Raw genomic sequence first — 20,863 nt, forward strand, 5'->3', positions numbered from 1 at the left:
TCCTTTTTCTCACCGTTGATAAAAGATTAGAGAAAATTGTGGGACATCTTCGCTGCTAGCGGTATCTCTTCAGCGGCCTGTCACAATGGAATTGGTGAATTTAATGAGACACCTGTTTCTATTCATTCTCGATCGAATGAAAATGTGTAACGTGTGATCGAATAATAAGGAAAAGAGAATTCTAAGAGATTTTAATCTTCGTCTATGAAGACATAACTGGAGATCCAATATTAATATCTCTTTTTTTTACGAATAAAAATTAATAGACCAGAGAGAGTTCGATTCAGTTCGTAAGTGAAAGAGATGAGGATGGACTTGGAACAAGCTATTTAACGAGCTTTTACTTTCGAAAGATGTTAAACTGGGGTAAGAAGCCATCGAACGCGTTTGTAATTAGAACGTACTAGTAATTATGCTATCCTCTTAACGAGCATATTATAACACTCTCCAGTTGAGTGAAAGTATATTCGCTATCGTCGTCATCGTTCGGATCTCGATGTAAAACATAACTTCATTGATTGCTAAATTTTCTCTTAAAGCGTTTCCTTGTTCGCTTTGATGCGCGATTTTACTTTTCCCGTGGAATTTGATCTGGAACTAACGAACACCTGTTCCGATCGGAGCGAACAAGCTGTTCTGATTTAACTGGTGAAAAGAAAATTTACTGGCTTATATAACGTAGTGTTTGATTTACATAACAACAGAGTTACGCGTTGTACGTCAAGCTTCTTCCTCTATTAAGTGTAAGTACGGTAATCTGTCTGTATTTTCCTTTTCCTTTCCGCACAGAAACTTCAATTACGTTAACTACTACCTGATCTAGTAATCACTCGGATTTGATTATAGATATTTTAATCCTTGTCAGGGCAATGAACGTATTTACGCGTTTAACCTTTCAAATTTTTCAACTTGTTAGGTTTATAATTTTTCAAGCTTTTAATTTCCCTATTTTTCAATTTTTCAACATGTCAACATTTTCAACCCTTTTCAGCTTTTAATTTTCAACAGAAAATGAATGAAAATCGAAAATACCAAGTGCAAGTAGCGCATCCAGAAGCTCCCACTTAAATCTTACAAAAGAAATAGAAGTTACCCGAGGTATTTCCTGTGCTCCGAGCGATTAAGTACAGTATCATCACAATGGGGCGTAATTAAGCAGATATTATCGCGTCTCGTTGGCGCGTAACAAGGTGTAACTAAATGAATTACGCACGAGCTGTCGGACGGAGAGGCATGACGAAAGCTGTGTTCGTAGATCGCGACTGGTCTGCCAGATTTTTCTCTGTTCATCGTAAATCACGCACCGCGTCGAATATCCGCGTGACTAATAATTCAAGAAGCCCGAGTAAGCGTAAAGATACACAACGATCGACGAATAAATAATCCAGCAACGAAAGAAACGTTCTCCCTTCTTGTTAAAATGTAAAAAAATATGATCAAACCAGAAACAAACAGAGAAACGAGACGTTTTACCGTTAAATGTGACAACTCATTTAGCAGGAATCTATTTAATAAACGAACCGTGGCGAGGCGATCGAAGGAAATTTGGTAAGGAGAATTAAGATATCGATTGAAACGACACTTTCGTCGCTGTAATACACGGTCATATCGTAAATCGACGTACGAAACAGGCGGATATCTTGGAAACGAAGACAGCAGCCAGACGAAGTATATTTACGAACCCGAGGGATAAAAATCTATTCGAAACATTTCTAAACGCGACAGTAGAAGTGGTTACGATTAATGATACGGCTATTCCAGGATAAATTATAATAGAATTTAATTATAGAATCCTTTGAAAGGAGAGAACCAGTAGCCAAGGGTCAACGGGATCTCTTACAATCCGGATCTATTCCAAGACGGTAAATCATAAATTAGCATTGATTTTAAATCTTAAAACCAGGTTGCAATACTGTACTAGGTTGATATGGTATCAACCTCTATCGCAACTTTATACGCTTCGACGAATAACTTATCTCCAAGATAGCCTTAAGAATCAGGGACTACATTTTCGTAATAAAAATCAAAAACCAGAAATGGAACATTCAATTCCCTTATCGGCAGATCAGAAGCGTCAGTTTCTTGAGGATCCCAACGCTTCCGCGTGATACTCAATCACGATCCCGGGATGTTCAGACAACATAAGTGCGATAGAAGTGATCGAACGCTGTCACGTGAAAATAGATGAAAAGTAATAAAAGCGTTTTGTGTAGCAAAGCTAACGAGCTTTCAAAGCGTCTGTTGTACCATCGGACGCGTTTTATACAACTCGACCATCTGTTCACGGGGGATAATTAAAATTACCCTGTTGGAGCGACGTAAATGATGTTTGATTGGGGCTCGACTGTTCGTTAATCGATTGATTAATTGACGGTGATCGACGTGCATCGTAATCGACTTTCGTAACCTGCTCGTTAAACACTCGAGGTTCTTTCAGTGTTGAGTACTTCTGATAATTCATTGATTTCAAATAATTTGCGAGTGCTAGATTTATTCCACGCTGAAAGTATCGAGAAATGACAGATTTTCAATTATTCTTCTAAATAATATTCTAATTTCATTAATTGGAATCGAATTGAAATATTTTGGCTCAGGAGGATTTTGTTTGAATTTCCCAGACGGGATGAAAGGAGAACTGGTAAGAAAGTGTAAGAAGCTGGAAAGTGGAGCAGAGAGGCGTGGCAGCTTGAATGAACGTAACAGAAAACCCGTCTAGCAGACGAAGGGGAAGCATGTTTCCCTAGGTGAGATCCGCCGCCGGCTTCTAGCACGTTCACCACGTCTGCTCTTATTTTACGAGTATAAAGTGGGTGTGTGTGTCGAGGCGGCTTCTTCGTGGCCTTGCAAGGTCGTTTCTGTACACGGCCAAGGCGATCCTATCTCCTCTGCTCCTTTCCTCCGATTCTCGGGCAAACGCGACCCTTATCGGTTCGAGGACGCACGGATAATTAACCCTCCGGGCAAACGTATCGAATTTCTACGAGATTCTACAAGGTTGAACGAGAAATCATTTCAGTAATCATCTCTGGCAATTTCTAATTAATTCGACACCCGGAATTATTTATTGAATTGATCAGGGATTAGAAAAGTTCCACGACGCTGCTGGACAGTTCTATTAGTCTTGAGTACGAGTTATGCGACAGGTAGGTCGTGTAATTAAATGGCGAGTCGATGGAACAAACGTAACAGAGATACCGAATGATTTGTGTAATTGAAGGTGGGTCGACTAGCGATAATAATAATTATTTGGAATTATAAATGAGGGTGTCAGAAGGATTGGAGGAGGTGAATAATTTCTTCTTTTACAAGGTGTTGATTATATCAATGTTTGAATAAATGACCTAATCTAAACTTAACGAGCTGGTGATCACAAGCTAATCATCAAGAAGCCTATAGTTACACGAAAATGATGTATCGCTCCATGCAAACCTAAATAACTGTGTTACAATGGATATATAACTGTTTGATAATTTTGTAAAGAGAAACCTCGCAAATTTCAAAGATTACAAATGAACTGATGATATCTCTTAAAAAAAAAAAAAGAAAGTGGCAATGTTTAGTAGCAACGAACCAGTTGTTAAAGTTCTATCAATCACTACTACCTCTTTTTTCTCTCAGCAATTTCGACAAACGGCAATGATTGGTCCAGTCAAAATTAACAGTCTCATCCTTCTTTCAGGTGTTGAAGAAAAGAATGTCCGAACCGACGGATTTTTGACCGATGATTAATAGCTATATGTTAATTAAACAGGGATTCAACTTTTGATAGCATCGATGCTATTATACAGGGACACTGATATGTTGTTAAAATTTTAATGAAGTCGGTTCACTCGCTGCTACTTGACAATTTAATAGACTTCATTCAATTAAACGTAGGGGAAAATGATAGCAGGTGGTTGATTAGAGATGTCATCGAGACGATTGATTAATTTGATATTTTAAACTACCGGTTAGTCAAAATTTTCTCTTTTCTATTAATTATAAAACTTGAGGTGTCAGTCGTCAATGACCCTTCTGTTAAATTCGAAAATAGGCTAAATCGCAATTATTCTAAATCGATTAATTACAAATTAGAAGACCGACTCACCTGCTAAATTTCGACTGGATCCGACGAGCCATGCGATGAATATTGATCCCTGAATGATCGATCACTCCCTCGGCACGTGGATGTCCAAATCAGTTTCACACCATCCAAGGAAGCTTCATTTCACAATCCCCAGTCTTCATAATCACAATTTTCACTTTTCCTCAAACTGTCTTTGTCCTTCCCACAAGAACCATCAAGATCTACCAATGAACCACAGAGACGATCCCTCAATGTCTCAGTTTCATTGAATCCTTGCAAAGGTTCCTCTTCACAGAGGAATTTTATCAAAATTCCACGAATCGGGAACAAGCCGAATCACTTGCTGCCTTGATCTCTTCAAGGAGGCTCCTTCTTCGCTAGTCATCAGCGTTAGACTCTGCTGATCGACGTTCATGATCGCCTATGAAGCTAAGAGAGATCGTAGGAGATTAAGCAACAATAACAACGAGTGTTATCTTCGATAGGCTCGTCGAGGATAATGTTTACTAACGGTGTTGCATGCCAAGTGTCGTTTTTCGTCGGGCCAGATCGACTGGCAAGGAGGAAGGGTTGCTTCTAGGGCGAACTTCCACCAGGGCAGAGAAGAAGGTAAGAAGCAAGGTAGGGTTTCGGATCCGTGCTGGTTGGTGGTCGAGTAGTTTGTGCCTGAGAGCGCAAGCGGAGCTACGACCATCTCCGGCTCGGTCTTTCCCTGCTGATTCCTCGTCCCTCTTCGGATCCTGCGTCCCGATCCCTCCGAGAACTTCTTTCTCTTTCGGTCGCTCGTCTTTGCTAGATGGCGCCAACCAGTGATGGCCTCGACAATCTTTCAAACGGGAAACATTATTGTTCGAATAGAAACAATGTATATGGGGCATTCCATGAGAAATCGGGCACGTTTCGCAACGCCATGTCGGATTTAGCTTAAATTTATATGTATCTCGAAGGATTTCTAAAAAATTTTCTAATTGCTTTGGTCAAGTGTAAGAATTTCAAAATTTCAGAACCTTAGAATCTAAAATTTTGGAAATTTTTAAATTTTAAACCTTGGAATTTTAGAATCACAGGGATCTACATTTTTTGGGGTCCCATGCCAGTGTAAGTGCTACCCTTGTTCTATAATTGAAATCGCGAATGCGATTTGAAGACGTACCATCTGTTTATCATACCAGTAGCGAATGGTCTCTCTTCCTCTCACTTTCTTCCCCTTTGAGTTTCCCCATCAGCCTGTATCGGAATAACTCCATAGCCATGTTCTTTTCTTTATCGTCCTCACCGGCCTATTCATCGTCCGCTTCCTCTTCGGTCCTCCGTCCGTTTCCAAAGCGATAGCCGTGTTGGTACGTTGCAGTATTGTCTTCTAACGATTACGACCGATCGACATCGTCCTTTCTCGGTGGTGAATTTTTCTCTAGCTTCTTTCTCGAAAAGGCGCTCACGGGATTTTACGATTCGTCCCGTCGATCGGCAACCCCGTCGCCTCGCGATTTGTCCGTGTTTCGAAAGAAGCGTGCCATTTCTAACTGTATCTCGATTCTAACCCTTGGTGGTCGTCAGGCTTCGAATCGTCAACCGTCGGCGTCGGATCAACGATGCTTTCGATCCGCACCGTGCAATCACGTTCTGCTTCGATTACTCAAGAAGAGACGCGGTGCGTTTACCGATCCGTATTACCAATAAAAAGAAAGAAAAATGCTGAAAAATCGTAACGATTTTCTCGATCAACAACGTCGTTCACGGACGAACACGTAGCTACTCGAGCAGACAGCTAGGCCCAGTTTCTAGTTCGCAGACTATCAAAGGCTATCATAATCGGAATCGTAACCGTGAACAAACTACGCGGAACGTCGCTTTACATTCCGATCGTTCCACGAACTCGTTGCCGATCGACGGTTAACGTTTCGCGCGCTGGATATGCGATTCCTTATATCTAAGCGGTGCTGCTGGATTAACCCTATAAGCAAAGTAAGCACGTGCTTAGGGCACCAAAGGAAGGGGGCAGAAAAAGTAGGAGAAAATTATTAGGCCATAAATAAAATACGGAAATAAATATTATTCTCCTTCTAAGTTTTGTTTAATTTCGAATTTTCGATAAATAAAAGTTTGTTTTATCGTTTATTATTGTTTTAATATTTTGAATTAAGAATGTAGGAGGGCACCAAAATTAGTTAGTGTTTAAGGGAATTTACGCTGTTTTTTAATAAAGGAAACGACATGTAGAAGGAGAAGTACAATTTTCATTACATTTTCTGACAAATCATTCTAATAACAAGAAATCTAGGTGCTCCAGAATATTTGACACGAGTCTCTCTTCTACCTCCAGAAGAGAAAATTGTCTACTAATTAAGTACGATCGATTTTAAAAGTCGGATCGACGCGTAAAAGCAACAAATTACCGATCGTCACGCGTTGCGTTCGATATCGTAGCGAAAAAAAGAAGAACGATGGAATAAGCGAGACGTACACGAGGAGTTACGGTAGATAAGATAAAGGTACCTTGTTAATTGGTATTTTATGCGGCGATTTGGACGAAACGTTTCAACAAGTAGCTGTCCGCGCGATCCCCGAAGGCCGCATTCGAAAAAGAAGAAGAAGAAGAAGAAGACGAAAGAAAAAAAGAAAAGAAGAAGAAACACTTGATGTGCGTGCGTAACTACTATAATTTCACCTGGCCAATGAAGAATCCAATAAAGCATCGGGTCGATGATAAATTTTTAATGGCTGGTTACATAGCCGTCGGCTGGTTACCAATGGCTGATCGCCGCCAAGAATGTTCCAGCTATCAAAATTTACAACGTTCCACGATATTTAAGCGAAGATTATTTATACGACGGATAAGATAGAGTGCGTTTAAGTGTCGCCGGTGAATATCGTTTCCAGGAGAAGTGAGAAACGGTCGGAACATAACCCGGAATGTGTTCTTTCATCATTTCGAGCAGACGGTCCGTGGTCCGCTGGACCGAATCCGGCCACGATTGATTAATTTATTCACGGATTCGGATCGTTATAAAAATTTGTAAAACGTGCTCGGCTCAAGGAAAACCGATAACATCATCTTTTTCGGCTAATGTAACGATCCCCAGCAAACTCTCCGATTTAACGATCTTTATACTGTAATTTCATTACCGATCGGTGAAATAAGCTTTCCATTTAATTACGTCCGGTTCACGGTTTAATTTAGAGGAAACGCTCGGTGTCAAAGGTAAGAGAATGTAATTTTACTGGAGAAATTCATTGGGGAAAGCGCGAATTTTTCATTTTTCCCAATATTATAAATATCACTGATCAAAGTCTCGGCGAGAACAATTTTAATTCCACGCTTCTTTTCTCGCGTACCATCGCGATTATCCAGAGCTTTTTACACGAGCGGCTCAACTTTCGGGGCCATAGTGTCGTGGTTGAACCGATCGATCGGCAGATTACACGGACAAATCGGGAGACCATCATCAGCCTCAGAATCAAAGATCCTGTTTTTATTCGTTTAATCGAACACGCGGATACCCGAGCGAATATCAGCCTGACCACCCGGAAGGTAATTAAAGGGTAATCGCTGGTATATTTTCTCTTTTCATCGAACACTAGCGACGATAATCGCGACCCTGCTTGATGAGAGTAGCCCTAAAATATTCATTACGATCCGTCGAACAGAAACACAAGTAACAACGCGTTCCTTGCGTAACTTCGGAATTTTAATCGACGCGATTTCGATCGAATTTCTATGTATTTTAGGGCGAGGCTGTTTAATCGAAATATTCATAAATAATGGTATTTTTATTTTGAACCAGTTCACCGACACATTTTCTACCTGCGATTCAATGTCGCCCATGGCCCGGTGCGCCCTGTTTTCACGATTTATCAACCAGTAATTCATACCTCTGCGATCGTTGTTCAATTAATCGGTATCGTGACACATTTCGTTCACCGTCCCCGCGGAACACCCACTGTGCCGGGCTTATTAATTTTCGCGATTAAACTTCGAAGATGAGACCGCGCGGCGGTCGGTGCTCTAAAAAATTCATTACACCCGGTCCAATTAATCCCCCTTTGCTCGCTTGTCTATCTCGCGGCCCAATTAAATTTTTACCCTGTCATGGAAGACTGTCCCCCTTTCCTCTCTGTTACGCTCTAACGTGCTCGAGAAGAAATCATACAATTTCAATAAAAATGATAATCCTGGAAAGTGTTAGTGTAATTCCGTAATTGAACAATAATTTTCGAACACCTGTTCCACGCGAGACGTATAATTCAGCGCCAAGAGGTACTTTGATAAACGAGGAAGAAAATTCGTACAGTGGAGGATTTCTGATAACGAATCTACTCCAGTTTCTGAAGACGTTTGGCTTCCTGCAAGCTCTACCTTGCGTCTCCGAGGAAACGAAGAAGGATGCGTTTAACCCATGGGTCAGACAAGATTGAGAAAGAACCCGGCACTGTACGAAATTTTCAACCGGCGAATTTATGCCTCCAACGAAAGAAGCGATAAGTGGAAAGAGATCTTGCCAGGAGGACCACACGCAGGACCGTTGATCCTGACAGGATCTCTGAGATTCCTCGCTCGTGTTTTAGCGTATCGTTCGCGCGGGTAACCGAAGTATTTCGAGAATCATTTCTTTTCCCCGACGTATTTGTCCTCGACACGGGGATGGAATTTATTCGACAATAAAGAGGAACTTGTTACGCGCGTTCCACGAGACGTTCCTTATCATCAGATGCTAGCGATTTCAACGAGCTAGTCGAGTAGAATGCGTAATAAAAGAAAATGAATTTCCACAATAACCCGTACGAAATACGATAAACCTGCGTGGATATTCCTTCGATCATCGTCGTAACGCGAAAGATTTAAATGCCGATTGACCCATTTCGTACCATAAATTTCATTAGAAAATAATATAACCATTCTATGTTCTCGATTATTAATCGGTAATAAGCTTCTTGAAAATAACTGTTTTTATATTTTGTAAGAATTTTCTGTAATATTTTCACCACAGCAATATAATAAGAATCTACTGTAATATTAATATTATCTGTGATTTTGGAAAGAGAATGGTCAGAATTGATACCTAATCTTCACATCCCGATCAGCCGTTTAATAGCGGAGCTTTGCTCCAATGAAAATTCGATCCTTAACGAGGTAAAGGGGAAACGGGATGAAGCTTCATGCTCCAAGTAGGCCCGGAATCATGATAAATAATGAAGAATATGAAACTGTAATCAGTATTATCGTATCAAGACTTATACGCCATTTTGGTAGCTTTAGACCGTTCTACTCGTGACACCGTTTTCAGAAAACGCAAGAAGCAAGGTTGCAAAAAGCGTTCTAGCGAGTAGCTCGCACGCGGATGATTAGCACGTTTCCTCCTCGTGGAAAAGGAAGCGGCAAGAAATTTCAAGCGCAACAAAGGCAAAGTCAGCGCAGAGACGATACCACTGACAGAAATGGTACTTAAAGAAGGCCTACAGTTAGGTAACATGTGGTAAAGCGACCATCTGTCTAGGAAGCAAGTACCGTCGCTGAGGCGACCAGAACAACGACCATGCTCCTTCCTTTTCCCTGCTTCGGCGAGTTACCAACAAGCCAGACAATTATGCCTCGCTGATTCGAGTTAGTGCCATCGTTTGCTTAATTATTCCTCGATAAATGGCGTTTCATCGCCGGCAATCACTTTAACGCTGATTCGAGGAACGATTTACGGAACACAATAAAACGTATACACGGTACATTATTATGAAGGACCTAATTTTAACTGGAACCTATGTATATATAATTTTTCTCTTTTGTAAGACCAATACTTGTACATCTCAGAATAAATTGATAATAAACGAGAGGATAACCTTTGGTCATTTTAATTTTCAAGTTCATTAATTTATTGATAAAATATTACTTTTATTATATCCATTAATTTGAAAAAATTTGAATAGCATTATCATCTTCTTGATTATTAATTAGTTTAACATTTTCTTCGTCAAAATTGCTTTTAATTTGTAACTTAAAAGCACCCAGCATCTTTATCTTAACGATGAGATCATAAGATACTTAGATGTTTATTAACACTTTGCCTAAATTCACTGAGAACTTTCCCCGATGGTAATCTAAAATTTCTAAGGGATTTATCAAGATTTATAAATTTGATGCTATCAATGTCCTTGTATTAGCTACTGGAAAGAAGGATGTTTCTATTAGCGAACAAATCTTAGGGAAACAATTTGGATGTTGAGGAACACCTTGCAAGAAACAGGTGGAAGATCATAAATCAAAGTGATAATAATCGGTCAGATGAAAGGTCAGATTAAAGGTAGCACGTTCCAGGGTAACCCAGACAACTAGCGTTCTCGTATTTCAGGGAATACAGAATGACAGCCTTCGGGCGGTAAAAGGCCCGTTTTTGCTTTTTAATTGCCTTCCCTTGGATTTCGTTTCATTCTCGAATTAATGACGAAGCGCCGTTGTAATCTTCACGGTACTTAATCGACGCCCGGCTGCATTTACATCTAATCGTAAATTAGCAACGCGACGATCGGCTAATTTGCACGCAACCGAACGAAATTTCAGTTAATTAGCCGAAATCGGAGGAGGAACGAACCTTGACCGAAATGCAGAGGGAATAGTAACTTCCCCTGCCGAATGTTTGAACATTCCTTATCCGATTTTTATCAATGAAAATCCATCGGTACGAGGCGAACGGTTACGTTTCCCGTTCCTCGCGCTGTCCGTTTAACAAAGTGAAAATTGCAGCTGTTCTCGATTATTATTGGACGCGTATTAGCGGGCACAAACAGAACGAATCGGTAAATCTCTGGCGCGCGAGGCGAGAGAGTTGCGTCGACCATAATTTGCAAGGTTGCTGGCCCGAAGCTACCAACTGAGGTGGGAATCATCGCGAGCGTGACGAAGGAACAGGTTGCTATAGACGTCTTAACGATTATGAGCTTTCCAAAAATAGGATTTCTATTCTTGCCGGAGACCTCTGCCGAGATTATCCCCGAAATATTAGGCCGATATTCATTCGAGGAATTTAAGCAGTAGAGGCAGTCATGACTAGTATAACACTAAGAAAGACTAATTTCTTGAATCTGTTTGCAATAAAAATGAATCATCAGCCACGTCTTATTAATCATGGGTTAATCTACTGTGGTAGTCCTTAGAGGAGTCGTTAAATTCCCGAGTTATAAAATAACCATGAACATTTTCATTAAGATAAATAATTTTTATATTTAAACTATACCTTATCTCCGAAGATCACAGGATATTTTCATTTTACGTAAACATCTTCAACAGCAATAGAATCCCAATCAAAGATCCGTCGACTGCATGTTGTTCAGTAAAGTGTATACCGAATAAGATCTCCTTACAATCTGTACAGAAATCTGTATAAGAAACGTGAAGAATGAAAAAAATGATCGGAAGAATGTTGTCAGCGAATCGTTGACAGGTGCATACCGCGATGAACGTTTCCAGAGATAACACGTAAAATACGCCAGCTTTTAAAGTAATCGACTGTCTGGTGAACATCGTGGACAATGTGAACATTCGTACGACGTCGGGCAAATGTTCGTGATGCCAATCCGAGAGCCACTGACCCCTGTCCAGCACCGAGCTCTGAACAATGATTTATGTTGCAGGATTTCGTAGTTTACAGAAAAATCTTTCATTAATTCATTACCACGCGATGAAATACAATCAATCAACACCTCTAATTAACTCTCACCGAATAGCTCAGCTCGTTTCCGATCCAACAGATATACAAAAGCTGAGATACAGCCGCACTTAGGTATACACCGAACTTCAAAATGTCCGAGCTCTGACCTCCGACCTGTTACGAACGATTCGAATCAATCACGGGTACGATCGACACACTGAATCGTTTCTCTTACCACGACAGCCTGGAAACCAGTCAGGCAAATGATTGAAGTACTCGAGAGCATCTGAACGAACATGCTCGAGCTGTATATGTTATTGTACTCCTTGCTGAGGAACACCAGTCTTTGATGAAATCGAAGACAAACTTTGTATCGGTATAAGAAAATATTGTTTGTTCTCCTTGCGTGGGGTTGGACCTTGCAGCTGAGCTCCGTACGAATTTCGTCTTCCTGCAAAAGAAAAATCTGTTAGATTTATTAGAAAATTTGATGTGGCAGTTGATGATCTTCCCTTTACATCGTTCGAGGCTCGATTGCTGCAATTCTCAAAATTTAAATTCAGAATGTCAAGCAGCATAGTGATGATGCTTGATGTCAGTACTGTAATACTATCCATAGCGATGATTGCGACCAGACCACCGCAAACGGCGCAGGTTTCGATGAAAAGACCAATCCTGTGCCAAAACGGTTTGGTTGTATCGAAAGGGTACTTTGCTCGGATCGGCAGACCGTTCTCCATCGGGGAGCAAAATAACAGAGCGACCCCCAAAACGCATCCCAGCACGGTGAACCCGTAGAACATTACCTTGTTGCGTACTTGGTATTTTTCGACGATGGGTTTCGCATTCTTAGCATCTGGAAAATAACGTCGTGCCACGTCAGATCGTGTCGCGATACCAGATTATCATACACCATGGTACGGGATATCGTGACATGCAATGTTGCATGACGGATTGCATCGAACGGAAGGAAAAATAAATACGTGTTTCTATTTACTGGAGAACTTGGAGAGATCATCAACGCACTTCAACGTCTCGCTGACGAATCGTGCTATCTTGTTCCGTCGAATTTGATAATTCATCGCTTTGAAAATCACCACGAGCATCCCGGCGAAGATGCATCCATCGTCGGTGGTAATTGATAAATTATCTACGTTGTCGTAAATATCCGCGAACAGAGTAATCGCGAAGATGTACATCGCGCTCAGCATCCATCCTTTGTACAGAAGGTATGCACTTTGTAGAAATGACGAGCGTTTTGGGTCTATTATCCAGATACCACTGTATCTGGAGAAGGGAAGAGAAAATTATACGAGGAATGTAACAGGGATCGCACTGTTCTCACTTTAAATAATTCTTCTGAACGTTCAACAATTCTCGAAAGGGTACGACCCATTCGTGTAACGGCGGTTCAGCCATGTCCCTTCGCACGAACGGATAGGTAAAACTTTCTCAGGTGAAGTCACGAAGTTGCTAGTGTCGTACGAAGTTCGTTGCATACCGTGTACTTTAACCCTGTCACGTTATCGTCGGTTATTTTCGTTCAATTCGACACGGTTCTCGTTGAGAAAATTACGGATAAACGGATACAATTGCACGGTTGTTTCCCGAAATTATAGATTCAGTCAGGCACACGTGCTGGGTAGACGAAGTCACTTCCGCGAATGTCGATACAAGTGGCAGTAATTGCATGCCGATAGACAAGCAAAAGCATGTTTCACCTCGCATTTACGCGGACAATAGGGACAGTGTAAAGAAAACGTGTTTGCCAGACAATTGTATCGAGTGATGCAACTGAAACACAACTGTGACGGTAGCAGTAGAAAATGAATGCTCGTTTCTAACGTTATTAACTATCATTTTGTGTATCTTGACGGGATGTAGTAATCGTATTCGTGAAACTACAACACTTGGTGGGATTTGAATGATTCTTTTATGCATTTTTTGGCAAGATTTATTCAAATCAAGTTGCACGATTGGACGAATTGCTACTTTTGTTTAAAATTGATTGTAAAGTGGAAAAAAGTAAATTTCCGGTACCAGGAATCGAACCCGAGCCTCCTGGGTGAGAGCCAGGTATCCTAGCCACTAGACCATACCGGAATTTTGACTAACTTATTTTATTATACTCGTTACATCCGGTATCACACAGTTTATTTATTATTAAAATATATTGTTTATAATATTAAAAACGTCGTTGTACGTTAATTTATTTAATCTACGACATAAAATATATAACAGTGTTGCATTACAAAGCAATATAAAATAAATTATACAATGTTCATAATATTTCAATAAATATATATATAAAATTCAATTTTATTTATTAATAATTCTTAATAATACTCCTTTAGATAATTAATTGATTATTTTCTTAATTTTAAGAAATAAAAATCAATTGACTCTAGCACGGGATTCGAACACGGAACACTTACTTTACCTAGTATTTGAATTATATATCTTTTAAAATAACGTTTTGGTTGTTTAATTAATAAACAAAATTTGTTAAAAATTGCAAAAGAATTTGTCAGAAGTGGGATTCGAACCCACGCCCTCAGAGAGGACCAGAACGCCCATTACTCAGCTTTCAGTGAGAAGGTAAGAACCTTGAGTCTGGCGCCTTAGACCGCTCGGCCATCCTGACAGTTGGTGACCACTTTTCATAAAATTTGTCACACCGTTCTCACTGGATTACTATAAGATATAATATACTAACACGCTAACTAATTGAATACTTAATACAAGAAAAAAAAGAAATAGAGACAATGACATCAAAAAATAAATTGAAAACTTAAAATTTGTAAACTTTGCAATTAAAGATCCAATGTCCATTTTCACTATGGCAAATGATATGTTCAAATGTTTTCATCAAAATATCCATATTTCATATAAAGAAAAATAAACATGTTTTATTATAGTTATTTGAATTATAGGAAATTAAAATGAATGATTTTGAAAATTAAATGGACTGAAATGTGACTTAAAGAGAATAGTTTGAAACGTTGTAACGATAAAAATTAAAAAAATGTATGGATTTATGTGCTAATAATTGTTTAATTAAAAAAGCAAAAAACAAACAAATGTTTCCGCCCGGGATCGAACCGGGGACCTTGTGCGTGTGAAGCACACGTGATAACCACTACACTACGGAAACCACGTCCACTAGTTTTTTAATTAAATATTTCAATAAACAAATTGGGGTTACACCACAGAATTAACTATTTCTATAAAATTTTGCTCCTTTTCTATATCTATCAAAAAATGATATTGAATAGAATATCTGTATAAGATACAGAATTTACACCAAGGTAGCTCACAGAATCAAGGCTCTTCACTGTCCGAAAGTCAACTCAAGTCTACCTAATTCCGAAAAAGCACCCTCCTTTGTGCGTTTCCTTACTCCACCCTGCACTCTCGCCTAGGTCTAAGGCCTTGCCCGGAAGAAACCCTCGACGACCCTTGGGTCTGGTTTTCGTCACTGCCTTTCTCTTTTATGGCCCTCTTTCTACCTTTAGAAATATCAACTACCCTAAGTCCTAAACTACGATACTACATCTATACAAAATATATTTCAATCGTCAAATTTGCTTTTATTTTTTACGTTTTGGATATCAATTTTCAAAAAATGCAAAAAGATACCCTACTTTAAATATTATAAATTCCCTTGTACCACTTTCTTCAGGGATTCTGTGTTCGCCACTGCATAAAACAATAAACCAGGACCGCAAAATACTCGAGTTCCCGAATCATGAATGTGAAATAACATTGTATTCGATTTCTTTTATTATACATAACTTTGCTCGGCCGATTTCGTGGAATGTTACAGTCAACTAGACCGACACGCTATGAATTCGATGGTACTTTCTCAGGACCTTAAACATTTCATATTTCACGCCTTTGATGTATGTTTTCAGGTATTTCCGGTTACACCAGATATCGCTTAGAATTCAATTAACCGTTGGAGAAGAAAACACGGTACGATTATTATAGTGGCATTGCTTAAATGAGTTGTCACTGTGGACTGTAAACAACTTAACAATTTACCGAGTAGCCGAATCTGCGACAGGAAGAATGCGAACCCGAATGAAAGTAATCAAAGTATATGAAATTAAATATCCTTAACACTTGAACGCAATTAGTACCTGGCTCCTTTTAGTTACAAAAATTAAAAAATGTCCATACAATAAATAAAGTGTAAACACTTTTAATATTCAGGATCAAGATGAAATAGTGGATCTATACAAATTTGATGTATCGCCCAATATACTACATTTAATTAGCTAATTATGAAGCAGTAACTGATAAAATGATTCACTGGTTTAATAGACGTGTCAAAGGCCACCTTAATAGAGACATCCAAGAATTTATAGTCTCATGAATATAAAACATCGTGAAACGTGTCGAAGATCATCAAATAATTATACTCTCCTACGAGGGTCCAAAGGGTCAGCCATTAACGCCATGTTTAACATATTATCGATTTATTTACAAAATTGCAATAAATTATTTGCTGGAAGTCAATGAATGGGATGTTATACAAATTATTCGACATCGTGCTCGTTTTTCACCTACCAAATGTGAGATACATCTTAAAATGGTACTACTAAAATGTCATGAACTTGTGATGTTTCATTTAAATACTTAGAGTTACGTTTTATTGATTGTTAACACTTGCAATACTTATTTGAAGAACTATTTAAATAACATTTTCGAGGTCCAGGGAAACATGCAAATGCTATTTTGATTGAGATTCAATATCCTTAAGTTTCATTAGTATACTACGAATCGTACATCGAGCTTCTTCTAAGATTATCAAACGAATACTGATCAGTAATCTGTACGAGAATGAATCTTAATTAGACTAAATCGTTACTACGAGGTTCCATTTTTGAAAAACATAAAAATGCTTATTTCCTGCATAAGAAAATTTCATGATAGTACACAGTAGCTGTGTATTTTGTTAAATTACTATCAGTAAAATAATATTTAAATACTGTACAAAAATAAAAATACATACGTTACCGGCAATGCATAAATTATGTATACGCTACCCGGGTTAAAATTAATCTAGAAAGAGTATGAATTAATAATTTAAAATCATTATGATTTTTCACACTTTACCAGTAACATATGTACAGAAAAATAAATGCTAATTAAAGAGAAACGTAGAAAGAAGTAAATTCATTTCTTCTTTTTATCGCAGTCAGTGGTTTTCTGTATTATGAGTTTATTCCGCTGTCTGGTTACTTTGGTTGTCGGACGACTGCTCGGAGGAACTTGTTTTCCTTGCTGAGATATTTTTGCCGGACTAGCTGTGCGCGGTGGTGTTGGACCCTTCAGTAGAGCCTCAACATCTGCCAATCGTTTCTTTAACGTTTTGTTTTCACGTTTATATTTGGCGAGCTCCGAATCCTTGTCTAATCTCTCGTGACCAGAGCTACTTGTCTCCTCCGCAAAGTGTCTGAACATGAGGTGCAACTTCTCCTCGTGTTCCCTCTGCATCAAAACTATTCTTCTCTCAGCTTCAAGTTTGGTTTGTTTCAAAGCGTTCGTCAACGTTTGTATCTGCCATTCCTGAGTTTCTATATGATTCTCCAATTCTGCCGTTTGAACCTCCAAATTCTTCGAGCTCTCTTTCAAATCGATCACTTTCAAGAAATACTTGTAGAACAATGTTCTCATTTCACCGTCCGAAAGTTTCGCCAGTCTTTCCATCAGCATTCTTTCCCCTTTTTCTCGTTGTGACTGATTCTCGTCGAAACCCTTTCTCCCGCAGATCATTTCGTTTTTGTGCTCGATCATGGCATCGATAGCTTCGATAGTCTCTCCGCATTCTAATAATTTCCGCTCCTCTACCGTTGACAAAGTTTTCTCCTTTTGAAATTTCTCATCCAGATCGCATTTCTCATCTACTAAACAATCCCTGGTGCGTCTTAAATTTCGAATCTCATGTCGCAACGCCTCTTTTTCATCTATGTCCGCTGTCCTCTCGAGATCCATCGACTTCTCTTTCAAAACGTGATCAAGATGCGATATTCTAGCGCTAACATCCAGTAGATTCTTCTTTTTATCAGAGTAATCTGTCCTTGATTTATTGTTCTTTTCATCTTCACTCTCGGACTGCATTTCTTTCAATTTAGAAGCAGTTAAATTATACTTCTCTTCCAGTTCACGAATTTTCTTTTGATCCCCTGCAAGTTCCTCCTCCAATTGCTTCTTACGTTCTTCCTCTTTCTTCAATTGTTTCTTCAGCTTCTCCATTTGTTTCTTAGAAGTGTTCAAGGAACCTTCGAGTTCTAAGACCTTCTTAGCCGAATCACCAGCGATCTGCTTTATCATTTCAATGTCCATTAATCTCTTTTCATAATGAATTGCCATATTTTTGTACAGTTCAATTTCTTTCTTATGGGCAGATTTCTCCTCGGAGTCCTTGTAAATAGACGCATTTTCCGCTTGAGCTAATTGAGTCCTTGTATTGTAATATTCCTCTTCTAATTTGCTCCATTTACGTTGAAATTTCTGTTTCGCGCTGGCACGCGCATCGGAATTCTTTATCATATCCGCGATGAATCGTTCTTTGATTTTAATCGTCGTTTGAAGCTCTTCTATACGCTTATGGGCACCGTCAAGATCAGACTGAATTTTCTTCACCTGCGTTTGTTTTACTTCATTGTTTAATGCTAAGGTTTTCAATTCCTTTATCGGTTCCGGTACTTCAGTTGTTTTAAGAGCATCGATTAATAAATCCGGCGAATTATCATTATGAATTGGAACGTTATCATTGATTATTGTTTCAGGTTCACGATTATCTAAGATTTTCGTATTAATCAGCTCTAATGTTTTATTATTCAATATTTGATTGTGATTAGGTTTAAGACTGTCATTAAAAGCTAATACTTCGTTACACATTTCCGAGCCAGGAAGCATTGAATTCCTTCTTGAATTCGGATTTCTAAGGGGAACAGGTTTGATTGCAGATACATAATTATTATTAGTATTCATAGATCTTGTTATAGATGAAAGGAGTTCAATATCTGTTCTTCTAAATTCATCCTTTTTAGAATCAACTATTCTATCTGTTTCTATTTTAAGTTTATTCATACATTCGTCTAATTTTTCTAGGAAGTCTGGATTTTCTGAGCTCACATCGCTGTGATCTTCATCTTCATCTTCTTCTTCATCATCATCCTCATCATCAACATCAACATCATCATCGTCATTAGTTTCAGACAGTTCACCTTCAGAACTGGATAAACAATTGATATCAATCTTTCTTTCCATTTTATGTACAGATTCATCTGTCTTTTCATCTGTTTCTGTGACTTCCTCAATTCTTTCTAACGATCTCCTTGCATTTTCATTGTATCCATGTAAACTACCTGCATCATCATTAGCAATGCATTCTTCGTATTCTTGTTTCATGCAAAGCCACTGTTCAATTTGATCTTGTTCCGTGTGAGGTAGAATGTTACTTGTCATGAGCTTATTAAAAAGACCCTCAGCATTAGAGACTAGTTTTGACCATTGTGCTGCAGCAAATTCTAATCTAAATATATCAGCATTCGAGCTGCCTTTTCCCGATGTAGCACTGGTCATTGTATCATGAGTTTCATCTGCAGTTTGTTCATTTTCATCTTCCATGACATGCTGCTGCTCATGATTGTTTTGTGGATACGATGGCACGGTAGATACATAAGGTACATAGCATTGATGATTGTCCAACATCATTTGATGATGGATCCAAGGTGAATAATGCATCATTTTGAGAATTTTATATATTACAGTTTAACATAATAAATAGAAATTAGTTCAGGTACATGAGCTGTCCTGAAAGGTAAATAATAATTTTCTACCACCGTTTCTCCTATTTCAAAACATTACGTTTCAAAGCTTCACACTTACATTTACTGTTTCTAACCTATTTGGAACTCATCGCGTTCCAAAGTTTTATTTAAACCATTACAGTCCTTGATGTTAATTCTACATTTTGATTTATTCTAATTGATTTGTAAATTTTATCTTCATACGTTTACGCACATTTGATAGACTGTTTTATAAAGTTCTGTGTTCAATAACCAACAGAAATATCTACCAGAAATTGTTGCCAACTTAATAAGTGGTCGGCAAAGACGAATTTTAAAATGATTTATCAATATTTAGACTTGCAACATCATTAAATAACGAATTATCCATATGTTAACAATTATAAGAGTAACTAATGCTATACAAATGAACGAAATATTATTTGATCGCATATGATGACCACAAGTGATACGATACATCAAGGTTAAATAGATTTTACACCACATAGCAGAATATGTGAGGAAACATGTTATAAATATTCAATAAATAATTATTTTATATAAATATTCGTATCTACAACGCTTTAAAGTAGTCTAAATCTATTCCATTTTTCGAATAATCTGTCATTGGTAGCCCTGACTATGAAAGTGAACCATTCTTTGATTCAAAAAGTAATATATCAAACAAATTTCAACTTTTACTCACCAAATAATGGATGTCCCATGTAACTGCAACTTCTATTTCTCGTACAAGCAGGTAGATTACACTAATTAAACACAATTACACGTTTATTTGCACTCGGAAAATCCGATACTCTTGTCACCTTCACGCGGGATACAAGTTCGCGGCGCATTACACTCGGTCAATGTGAGACTGTGTTTCGTTCGTTCTGCGCATGTTTACCTGGTTGACTCATGCACGCTTCGCCTGCTCCAGCGCGTGGTGACACCGAGTTGTATATATTCAGTGGTCTTGTATTTAATACATTCTTCGATTTTCGACGTTATCGCTCGTTTTTTCTATTAATATATTTTTATTTGCCGCGTATATGACTACGATATAAAAAGGAAGAATAAAGGGCTTCCTTGAGTTGCACGAAAGAGGTATGTTCTTTCGTGGAACGAATAATATTGTTCAAGTAAAATCAATTGAACTTTTAATTTTTTTTGTTTTATACGAATAGATATTTAAAAAGTCCATAAAACGTGTTATGTTATTTGTTAATAATAATAACGACATAATATAATCCAAATTATATTGAAACCCGTACTGCTAGCGTGATCTAACGGTGTACAACCGGAACTGACAAAACTGTGGTTCATATTTCGCGCCGTTTTTTTTTCAGTTTTTCTGTTGA

At 38.5% G+C, this 20,863-nt stretch overlaps 3 protein-coding genes and 3 non-coding genes across 7 annotated transcripts in view; all 6 read right to left on the reverse strand.

Moving 5' to 3' along the window:
* The window catches only part of sha (shavenoid), a 48,255-nt gene extending 38,320 nt beyond the window's left edge, over positions 1–9,935 (reverse strand). The window contains exons 1-3 of the mRNA XM_034328642.2: positions 5,220–9,935; positions 4,578–4,892; positions 4,088–4,495 (exon numbers count right to left, since the gene is read on the reverse strand). The gene's annotated coding sequence lies outside the window, so the exon portion shown is untranslated. The remainder of the gene's footprint in view (positions 1–4,087; positions 4,496–4,577; positions 4,893–5,219) is intronic.
* Positions 9,928–20,859, reverse strand: LOC143305309 (odorant receptor Or1-like). Of its 2 annotated transcripts, XM_076688301.1 has the most exons (5): positions 20,212–20,859; positions 11,939–12,154; positions 11,773–11,877; positions 11,505–11,663; positions 9,928–11,419 (listed from the first exon to the last, which is right to left on the reverse strand). In XM_076688301.1, the coding sequence occupies exons 2-5, from the start codon at positions 11,999–12,001 to the stop codon at positions 11,357–11,359; spliced, it is 390 nt and encodes a 129-aa protein (XP_076544416.1). In that variant the 5' UTR covers positions 12,002–12,154; positions 20,212–20,859; the 3' UTR covers positions 9,928–11,356. The 2 variants fall into 2 exon arrangements, 1 of the variants encoding a protein (XP_076544416.1); XR_013062192.1 differs by lacking the exons at positions 9,928–11,419; positions 11,505–11,663; positions 20,212–20,859 and adding an exon at positions 12,701–13,311 and having other exon boundaries at positions 11,939–12,559.
* Positions 13,735–13,806, reverse strand: TRNAE-CUC (transfer RNA glutamic acid (anticodon CUC)). The gene has a single exon. It is a non-coding gene; the product is annotated as a tRNA-Glu (tRNA).
* On the reverse strand, positions 14,229–14,347 carry TRNAL-CAA (transfer RNA leucine (anticodon CAA)). Its single transcript has 2 exons — positions 14,310–14,347; positions 14,229–14,273 (listed from the first exon to the last, which is right to left on the reverse strand). It is a non-coding gene; the product is annotated as a tRNA-Leu (tRNA).
* On the reverse strand, positions 14,785–14,857 carry TRNAV-CAC (transfer RNA valine (anticodon CAC)). The gene has a single exon. It is a non-coding gene; the product is annotated as a tRNA-Val (tRNA).
* cos (kinesin-like protein costa) lies at positions 15,946–19,818 on the reverse strand. Its single transcript, XM_034328645.2, has 2 exons — positions 19,606–19,818; positions 15,946–19,530 (listed from the first exon to the last, which is right to left on the reverse strand). The coding sequence occupies exon 2, from the start codon at positions 19,462–19,464 to the stop codon at positions 16,885–16,887; it is 2,580 nt and encodes an 859-aa protein (XP_034184536.2). The 5' UTR covers positions 19,465–19,530; positions 19,606–19,818; the 3' UTR covers positions 15,946–16,884.
* Positions 20,860–20,863: the final 4 nt, after the last annotated feature.

This window comes from Osmia lignaria, chromosome 1, assembly GCF_051020975.1.
Source record: "Osmia lignaria lignaria isolate PbOS001 chromosome 1, iyOsmLign1, whole genome shotgun sequence".
Classification (NCBI taxonomy): Eukaryota; Metazoa; Arthropoda; class Insecta; order Hymenoptera; family Megachilidae; genus Osmia; species Osmia lignaria.

Excerpts from the sequence above, each read along its gene's own strand:
- LOC143305309 (XM_076688301.1), bottom strand. The coding sequence starts at position 12,001 with ATGTTCGTTCAGATGCTCTCGAGTACTTCAATCATTTGCCTGACTGGT. Across the intron at positions 11,878-11,938 it reads CTGGTTTCCAGGCTGTCGTG|GTCGGAGGTCAGAGCTCGGA; the intron begins GTAAGAGAAACG and ends CGTTCGTAACAG. Across the intron at positions 11,420-11,504 it reads CTCTGGAAACGTTCATCGCG|ATTGTAAGGAGATCTTATTC; the intron begins GTATGCACCTGT and ends ATTTCTGTACAG.
- cos (XM_034328645.2), bottom strand. The coding sequence starts at position 19,464 with ATGATGCATTATTCACCTTGGATCCATCATCAAATGATGTTGGACAAT.